General features: G+C 42.7%; 1 protein-coding gene across 1 annotated transcript; it reads right to left on the bottom strand.

Moving 5' to 3' along the window:
• Positions 1–3506: 3506 nt before the first annotated feature.
• cbx1a (chromobox homolog 1a (HP1 beta homolog Drosophila)) lies at positions 3507–7612 on the bottom strand. Its single transcript, XM_023426216.2, has 4 exons — positions 7248–7612; positions 6970–7141; positions 6690–6784; positions 3507–4095 (listed from the first exon to the last, which is right to left on the bottom strand). Exons 1-4 carry the CDS (start codon positions 7610–7612, stop codon positions 3945–3947), a joined length of 783 nt encoding a protein of 260 aa, XP_023281984.2. The 3' UTR covers positions 3507–3944.
• Positions 7613–9679: the final 2067 nt, after the last annotated feature.

The following is a 9679-nucleotide window of genomic DNA, read 5'->3' on the forward strand; positions in this document are numbered from 1 at the left end:
CTTGAAATGAAAACTCATTTTGTCAACACAGAAACGGACCCACTGGCAACACAAAATAAAGGCCAACATTGGTGTTGATTATCTCACAAAGCTCTCATAGCTGTGGAGATTATATCTTCCCCACTGTGTACCATTCAAAACCACAGTACAAACAGTTATGAAAACGAAAAACCTTTATTGTCCAAAACAGACAATCAAAGGAAGATCAGCAATGACAGTGACATTCCAAGGAAAACCAATATACAAGCAACAAGACAACACAAGCTAATACGCTAAATACAGAGAAAAGTTTCTGAGACAAGATAGAAAATCTAACCAGGAGACCCGGGTACAGCTAATTCAATCCCTTCCTGCCAATGGTGAAGTGTGACGAAGGGCAGTTGAGGTTTCAGTCATAATACTGACGTACACAGTGAAGAAACTCGAGCGTCCCACAGGCCAGAAAAAACAGACAAGAAGAAAGGGTAGGATTAGACCTGGGATAGAGATGCTTAACAACAGCGTAGGCAATTATCACAGCTAGCTTAGCGTCAGATGTTTGACTGCAAATGCTAAAAACTGTATTTACAGCTGAGCCAAAAAGCAAAAATGATTCCCACGTACTGACCTGTAATTCAGCCTCAGAGGTACTGTGAGAATTTTGATATGCTTACACACTCTGTGGTCGCTTGTTGGGGCTGTGAACACGTCTTCCATCACGTATTACCAAGGGTTAGAGCTCATTAAAATATTAATCAAATTCTGTGGAAAAAGGGTAAATATTTAAAAATAGCTGTCGAGGGGTGGTGACATGAGGCGGGCGAAGCAGAAAAGACCACAAATGTCCACTGGGAATAGAAAAATATAATTAAGGAAAAATATTTTCAGAGTGAAATTCTCTCTTCAAGATCGGTTCTCAAAGCAGCAGCAGGCCACCCGAAGCAAACAGTTCAGAGACAGGGGATTTGAACTAGCTAACCCGGGTCCGCTAACAGAGGAAGCTACAATATTAGCTTTAATACAGTATACCTGGAAATAAGCACAGCCGGGCTACATTCAACACATAGAACGCTGGAAAACGTTAGGATACGCAGGAAAACACCAGAGAAAAGACCTCTCATATAAAGTGATTATGTTAATCATGCTGAAGTTACAGTACTAATCTATTTTATTTTTTTGCAAATATCAAAATGTGTGTTGAACACAGGACGGTCTGCAAGCAAGAGGAACCATATGGACTACTAAAAAAAAATGTGCTGAACTATCATGTCTTGAGTGTTGCCCGGCCGGTGCAAGCTAAAATAATACAGCCTAGAAAACACACGTGCCTATGTGTGTGTGAAGGTTAAAAACAAGGATTTGGAAATGAATTTTATTTAACATACTTTCAATCATCTCCGGTAGCAGTTAAACCCAGTTGTGTCTGTCATGGAGCACATGTCTACTACGTGATGCAGAGGAAACCTCCAGCCACCAGCCAATGCGGTAGGAGAATTTAACGAACCGCTCTAACCTGTTCATCGGCCAAACGAGCTCATTGGCTGGTTTTGTGCTGAATGCACCAACTACAGACAACAATCTACCAGCAAATGGCCGGTCAATCCCCACACTGACAGTTACACAGCAGTCCTGACTTCTCAGACCCAGTCCTGACCAACACTGTCACTACAGGTACAGGAGGTGTGAAAACATGATGATCACCTGCCAGAAAAGCTTGTTACAGCAGCTCAATGATAGTTGTACCTTGTGTATAAAATGGAGGAGCTACCTCCCGTCATTCAAACCAACCCAGCACTCTGATTACAGCCCGACCAATTCGGGAAGTTCTGAGGCCGTCGTCTGCTGATGTTCATTTCTTTGCACAAAACAGAATGATGACACTTTTTTGAAACTTATCTCTACTTCAGTTCTTGTCATTTAAAAAGGACAGCATATCGCAAGGTTATCACAAGGATAACAAAACGTATTTTGCTTTCCTAAATGCCCCCACGCTTCAGATTTCCAAAAGAAATCCATTAACACAATCGTTTAACAGGACAATGGTGCTCCAACAGTTAAAATCAGACATCTATTCTAGCTGTATGACGAGTTGAGTCTGAATGATCAGTTGGTTCTTGACTCTTCTCCCCTCTAATCTACAGGTCAAAGGGCATCTGACCTTCTTGGTTTGACATGAGCCTTTGGACTGCCGTTCGTCACTTCTTGCACCAGTGCAACACTAACTGTTCACCTGAAGTAAAACAGTGTGTTGTGCCGATCACTGAGGGGAAATTAAAACCAACCAGGTGCTGATCTTGTTGGAGCCGTTCGGTGTGCGACAAGTAACCAACCAGCCTCGGATCCAGTAAAAGAAACATTTTAAGAAAATGGCTGAACTAGCATGAAGAGTTTGGGAATCAAAACTACGCCACAGCGACCTGAAAATGAAACTGAAGTCTGCACTCACTACCTCTGTGTGTAGACCTTTCTCACAGCTGACAGGTAGGAAAAGCACAGGTGTAGCTAATTACATTAATGTCTCTGTTCTGTTCAGCTGTCCCAGGTGAGCCAGCAAGCACAGCAACAGGACCTTGAAGCTAAAGCAGCGGAGTGGAATTCAGCCCTCATTAATCTTATTATTTACACTTGTGTTTTTCCTCCTGAGACATGTGAAGACATCCTCTGTGAAAAAGGCTATTTAAAAAATACTGTGTTAAAACGCTCCGTGTGTCCTTAAATGTTCAAGAAGATTCCACGATCAACTTAACTTCCCAATTTACACCATAACATATGCTTGTGTCACAGGAAATATGGCATATCGACAGTTTTACATTCACAGAAAATCAGATTTGCCTCTGAATGAACACAAACATCTTAACTCGTAGTTTGTTAAAAGTCAACAAGTCTATTTTTTATCAAAGAAAACTAACAAACAGGCAGCAAAGTACAAGCTGCAGCATCATCCACAGCTGGAATGAAGGAACACTGGCTGGTTGGCTGCCAAGTCGGCTGGTAGGACGTACAGTATAAAAGGTCAAAGCCGACAACTGTTGGTCTTTTCATGTAGACTGTAACCCTCCCCCCCCTCCCTCCCTCCCTCCTCCTCATCAATCTGTCCACGTCAGTGAAATGTACAGTTGTCATTTGGTGCTTGATAGTTTCAAATGCAGAACAGCATTACGTCAGCGATAATGAGAACCCAGGTGGCACAAAGAGAACAGATACTGAAAGAGACAAATCTCTCACTCCTCCATAAAACACCTCACATCACACTTCTTTCCCCTTCAAAAGAGGTTCCCCTCCAGTGTATCCTGACAAAACAGGGAGGGAAGTTTGTCCTCTACAAACCCGCCACAACTCACCACCCAACTTATGATCAGCTAATACATGTTTAAAACGGGATGTCTAAATGAAGACCCGTGACTGGGAGCAGAGACAAACTTGCCAGCCGTAGCCAAAACACTCACATGAATGCACGTGTTTAAGAGGTAGCTTGACAGCTCACGTTGTATTCCTGTTATTTCCAAAACCAAGAACTTGTCACCAAATGCAGAAGACAAACACTTTATGGTCATTTCACTGTATTCAGTTCAATATTCATGGAGGAATACTAGCAGAACAAAGGCACCAACTCCCATCCAGTGACATGGTCTTGGTGAGGGGAAAAAAAAAAAATACAAATCAGAGAGACTAAGTGTCAAAATACCTCTTTAAAAAAAGATTTACATTTTCAGTCAAGACACAAGTGGGAGCATCTTTTGAGGAAAGCACGCCCACCAGGGCAGGAAAACAGACTTCTTTCCCCCTCTGTCAGCTACATTGGCAGTCCACTCCCAATCATTTGGGGATATTTCTAAATCACTTTCTCTGCCAAAGTGGCTGCTAGAGTCGACTCACTTAGACAACAGTTCACCAGCATGTCATTGATTTCCCGCCCTACACCTCCGCATTCCACCGCTCCCACCGCCGCCGCCTCCTCCACCCGCCTAGTCTTTTTTCTCCTCGTCTTTCTTCTCCTCCTCCTCCGTGGGGTATGAGTGCCAGGTGAGGCGCTCCTCGTAGAAAGAGATGACCACCTGGGGACATTTGACGTTGGCCTCCTTGGCTGGGACGAGGTCAGCTTCATCCGAGTTCTTCCTGTTAATTTTGATTCAAGATGGGAAGAATAAAGGCGAGAGAAAGAGAGAAACAACATGGCAGAGAGAGGAGAGAGGGGGAAAAGAAGGAGAGATCAAGATGGAAAAACAATAGACAAAGTTGAAATGAGTAAGGTAAAAGGGCTCTTCTGATTGGCTGATTGTTTTCTGAGTGTTCTAATAAAAAAATATCAGATTTCACGTTAATACTCAGAGAAACCAAATCCTGCAAGGTTGGATGGTGGGTCCAGGTGGGCGGGGCTTGGGGCATGGCTGAGAGCGGTGACTGCTTTGTTGTGACATCACAAAGTTACAGAAGTCCTGACGGCTGGTTTTAAGGCTCAGTTTCTGAATACAGGCTGGGTGCATTTCTCTGTGGACTGAGGCTTTGATACTTTCACAGTATTAATATAGAAGCTAGACCTGCTTTATAATCAAACAAAACAAGGACATCGATCTTTATACTATATGAGACCTTTAATGAAGAGTGCTTTTATTTTGAAATACTGTTTTCCTGGGTAGGGTTGCTACAAGGTGCAACTTCACAATGCAAATGACCTTTGCCCTGAACATTAGTCGACTGTAGTGGCCTCACCAGAGTCTCTGCTGCTTGTAGCAGAGACACTCCTGCAGTCTAATGCAACATTTCCTGACATGAAGCCTACAATTTTATATATTATATACTTGTAAAATAACAATTCGATGTACATATTTTACCACTGAGGTCATAGACAGTGGTATTGTTCTACTGGTGTTTCTAATAACGACCCCATATGTAAATGAGAGGGACAATAAAACACCTGGACTACGCAGACGTATCCAGAAGAATAAATATGATTTAATTGATACATCTCTGATGATGTCACCAAAGACCGTACGTTATAGACTTTGTAAAGGTGGAATTTATGGCAGAGGTATTGTACTGAACTGCAACAGATTGTACACATGTACCTAATGAAATGGCCGCTGTGTGGAAACTTAGCTTGAAATAATCTTTTCTTCTGTTATGTTCAGCACAGCAGCTGTTTTACTGTTTGCTGTTGGAAGCTTAAATTAGCCTGAATGCAATGTTTTAATGTGTTTTAAAGCTGTAATCACTGACTAGTTGACTGACTTGTTAGCACTCTTTTCACAACAAATCCTAAAATGGATTTAAAACAGAAACTATAACAAAACCCCCTATGTCTTTGTTGATGAAAAAAGAGGAGATTAATTTACATTGACTGTTTTTCAATCAGTGACAAATATCCTCCTCTCACTGGATGGCTGCTCTGCAGAGCTTCTCTTATGGTGACTTTCCATAGCAGCAGTGCATGCAAGAACCCACCGCTAACAGTGTTACCTTGATTGTAGCTATTGTTTGCACTAGGGTTGGGCAATAATAAGGAATGTACTGTTCAAAGGTAGAAATGTTTCCGCAGGTAGAGACCTGACAATACCACTTCCACTGCGCTACCTCTCCCCTGTTGTTTATATATATATATTGAGAGCAGGCAGTGATCTTGTGAGTCCAGCTGCCTCGCAGGGTAACATAATTGTGATGTTCTCAGGGGACATGAGGGTGACAGTTGGTTGTGGTAATGCACCTCCGAGCTGGTCTGCCAACCGCTGTAGAAGACTAGAGTGACCAGGTGTGTTGGGACGGGCTGGCTGGTGTGCGACGGGGTGGGTAAACAATCATTTTATAAATAGATCATGTGGGCTGTTCGGTTTTTTTTAAATACTCTGAAGACTACTGCGAATATGTTCGTGACTTTCATTCAACATCACCTTCGCACGAAAGCCTTTAGGAGGAGGCTCCTGGTTCGGCGGCTCAATGTAAAAACAATCCAGAGAGGGGGAGAAAGATGGAGATCAGGCCAGTCGATCTAACTGCGCTGCACACTGTGGTTGTATGCGGTGAGACCAGTAGGGAATCACTGCTCCACGAGCTCTAAAAGCTGTAACGTAGTCTGTTATTGCACTAAGATTATCTCTCCGTGCTAATTTTTTAATCAAGATGTGTACAGTCGGTTATTTATGTGTACAGTTATTTATTTGCAGCAATGTTAGTCTCGCATATTGTCAACTTTCTTTTTGTCTTTAACGTGTAGTTTGTCTTGCATTGGCTGAGAGGAATGTCTATAAACTTCCCCCTGAGGACAAATAAAGTTTCTTGAATTGAATTTGTCCAGGATATAAACCTTGTACATCTACATTTTTAAAAAGTTTGTATTCTACGGTGGGTTTCAAAAAAAGGGATTTTGCACTTTGAGATTTTTGAGATGGGATGACCTTTCACCTACATTTGATTTGTTTCAGTATTACCTGGCAGGTGCACATCCACGTCTGACTCAATTGTAAGCCATGTATAGATGGGGGTGTGTCGTGCATAGCTTTGCACATGAGCTTCCCCTCATTACTGCCTGGCTAATTACAGGCTCCGACAGACACTTCTCATTTCCAGAGACCAGACGGGTGTAAATTGTGTCCCATTAACATATACGCATTTTGCCGAACTCTGAACCCCCCCCCCCCCCCCCCCCCCCAGAGCAAGAGTAACTCAATCCCAAAGCAATCTGACTGGATCTTTATACATTGAGAGTGAGGACCCACCACTTCATGAGGAACATCAGCTCTCCACTGGAGTCCGTCGCTCCAATAATCCTCTCCGGCTGCAGACCTCTACCAAAACCTCTGGCCTTCTCACTCTGGAGAATGGAAGTAGAAGAACAGGAGAATAAATGACTAAAGAAATAGAAAGAGACTGACGGGATATCATGTTTCTACACTCAACATTAAAGCGCTTGTGTGTAGATGTTGTGTAAGTGGTGGTCTGTGGACTGGCTGGCTGCTGGGATTCTTTAGTCTGAAGCAATCCCTCTCATTTGTTCACCTCCTCCTTCTTCTTCTTGCTCCCTCGCTCTTCAGAGTCTCCGGAGGCCTCGCTGGCAGCTTTCCTCTTGGTCTCCTTCTTTTTCTCCTCCTTCTCTTTGTGTTTCTGCATATACTCTGCAATGAGGTCAGGGCAGTCCAGGTTCTCCTCTGGCTCCCATGTATTATCCTCACTGGAACATAAACCTTGGATGTTTCAGTTAAACAAAAAAAAAATATCAAGCAGGTTTGGGATCAAACCCTAATGAGTAAAAGTGAACATTACAGACTTGTACTCACTCTGAGAAGCCCTTCCATTTCAACAGAAACTCCACTTTGCCCTTCACCACTCTGCGGTCCAAAACCTTCTCGACCACATACTCCTCCTCTTCCTCCTCCTCCGCTGCTGCTGCTCCTGCTCCTGCTGCTGCTGCTGCTGCTGGTGGTGTTGCTGTTGCTGCTGCTGCTCCTGCTGCTGCTGCTGCTGCTGGTGGTGCTGGAGGTGCTGGTGCTGCCGCTGCCGCTGCTGCTGCTGCTGCTGCTGGTGGTGCTGCTGGAGGTGCAGCAGGCTGCTCCTCCTCCTCAGCCTTCTTGCCTTTCTTTCCTGCTACGGTCGCCAGCTTGACGTCTGCTAAGGGCGCCTCTGGTGGACCAAGAGGAAACATGCAGAGATGATGATAAAATGGTTAGAATAAGTAGGTGTGTTGGAAAAATGGATGGACTGCTGCAAGAAAAGTAGGGCTGTCGACAAATAATCAAAATCTTATAAATCCTTTTTCTCATTTCAAGGATAATAAGGGCAGTAATAGGCTGTGATAAGTAACAACTTAAATAAATGAGAACTTTTTGAAAATTCATCTTAAGATAAAGTGCTTCATTTGAGAAAAAGTAGCTTAAATTTCCAACAATTTTTGTAACAAACACTTACTCCCCGTTTTCTCTTTCCTTCCCTCTTATATCTCACTCCCCAACTTTCCCCAATTAATGTCTCTCTCATATGTGTGTGTATCTCACTCACTGACTCAAGTCACAATGATCAGCTGAGTGACATCACATAAGATGATTCACAACACGTGCAATTGGTCTGTGAGTTCCCCTGGTCTCTAAACCAGTGACTAAAGCTGTGTCAGGTAAAATAGAAATGCTGTCAAGATCTACAGGCTATAGGTCCGGGCCCGGAGAGAACGCCGTCCAGGTTCAGACCCAGACTGTAGACCATCTGTTAGTGAGTTACGCTGCTTTGCATGTGTGGCCCCCGGCCCACTCGGGGTCGGACCCCTTATAATCTCTACAAAAACTGTTCCAGGCTGTTCCTCTGTGCTCGGGCCACAATAATAAAGCTGAACACAAATAAAGTAACAACTCTAAGTCAGGTTTGGCTCTCTGTTCAAAGCATGTTTTAAGAAGGAATATAAAAGATGTCACTGATTCGGCCAGCCTCACGTTCAGGCGGGTCCTTCTTAGTCAGTCTTATGGCCCTGACTGCAAACGCTCTGCCCCCTTTAGCGTTCAGCCTTGGAGAAAAGTCGTGCAGACCCGTAACAGTTATCAGTAACATAATAAAAACTATCCTAAAAAAAATACTGGGAGTCAGTTTAAAAGAAGCTAAAACGGGAGTGATGTGGTCCTGCCTCTTGGTTGTGACAGCTGAGTTCTGTTCAGTCTGGGGTCGATCAGTAGATTCTCAGTGTAGTCAAGCAAAAAGGTTGTTGCAGTAAACAAGGTGTAAAGAAATAAAATCACAGACCTGCCTCTTTGGGAAAATATTTTGAGTACTACAATCATGAATTGCTTAGTTCACATGTGTCCACACCACCATATTATCAAGTTATTCAACTTTTACCTTTTACCTATGTTCACCTCAAGTTTTGGAACTTTGACTGTGTTTTGTTATATCACTTGTACCACACTGTTATTATCATATACAGTGGAAGTCAAGTGTCAGAGCACCTGCTTAAAACCTTTTCTTTTCATTAATATTTTATTGTATGATATGTGTGCTCATAGGCAAATTTCATTCAATTATTGAACAAAATAATAATGTATTTTTCTATAGTGTAACATGTTTTAATTTTCAATTACATCTGAGTGTTATCTGCATAACAATGAAAAGAAACACCATAACTATGAATGATGTATCCCAGAGGCAGCATGTATGACCTACAGCCGACCTCTGAGGAACACTGTACTTTGAGTGTTCAAATGAAGAGACTCAGCACATCCTCTTTGAAAGATAGGAGGCAAACTACTTTGAAGCGTCAACCAGTGTGTCCCGTTTCACTAACATTTACTAAAAACTACAGTGACCAGGTGTTTTAGGAAACTACTGAGCCTTCTTCAGTCTTCAGCTGAGCCACTGGTCTTAGAGATGAGAGCCACAGGCAGCGTGGAGAAGTCAAAGTTTTGAAGAGAAGGACAAACACGTGTTGTTTTCATGCAATTTTTTGAGACAATATAACACCAGCCTTACACCGACTGTTTCAATGCTATTACTGAATACACGCAACTTTGAGTTGAGCTGAACTACACACATGGTTGTTATGGTTGTGTTTTAGTGCCAAAGCAGTGGCAGTTATTTACTTTGTTTCTGTGAACAGGGAAGGGGCTGCTGAGGAGTAACACTGTAAAATCTGTACAACTGTGTGTGCAGATTGTCTAATAACATTTTATTATATTTGACATGAACTCAAATATTGATTTTTTTTTTTTTAAATTATTAAAACATGCGTGTG

The sequence above is a fragment of the Seriola lalandi genome, unplaced genomic scaffold (assembly GCF_002814215.2).
Source record: "Seriola lalandi dorsalis isolate HSWRI2012SDOR001 ecotype SW California unplaced genomic scaffold, Sedor1 jcf7180002054816, whole genome shotgun sequence".
Taxonomy (NCBI): domain Eukaryota; kingdom Metazoa; phylum Chordata; class Actinopteri; order Carangiformes; family Carangidae; genus Seriola; species Seriola lalandi.

Excerpts from the sequence above, each read along its gene's own strand:
- cbx1a (XM_023426216.2), bottom strand. The coding sequence starts at position 7,612 with ATGTTTCCTCTTGGTCCACCAGAGGCGCCCTTAGCAGACGTCAAGCTG. Across the intron at positions 6,785-6,969 it reads GCAAGAAGAAGAAGGAGGAG|AGTGAGAAGGCCAGAGGTTT; the intron begins GTGAACAAATGA and ends TCCATTCTCCAG. Across the intron at positions 4,096-6,689 it reads CTGATGTTCCTCATGAAGTG|GAAGAACTCGGATGAAGCTG; the intron begins GTGGGTCCTCAC and ends CAAAATTAACAG.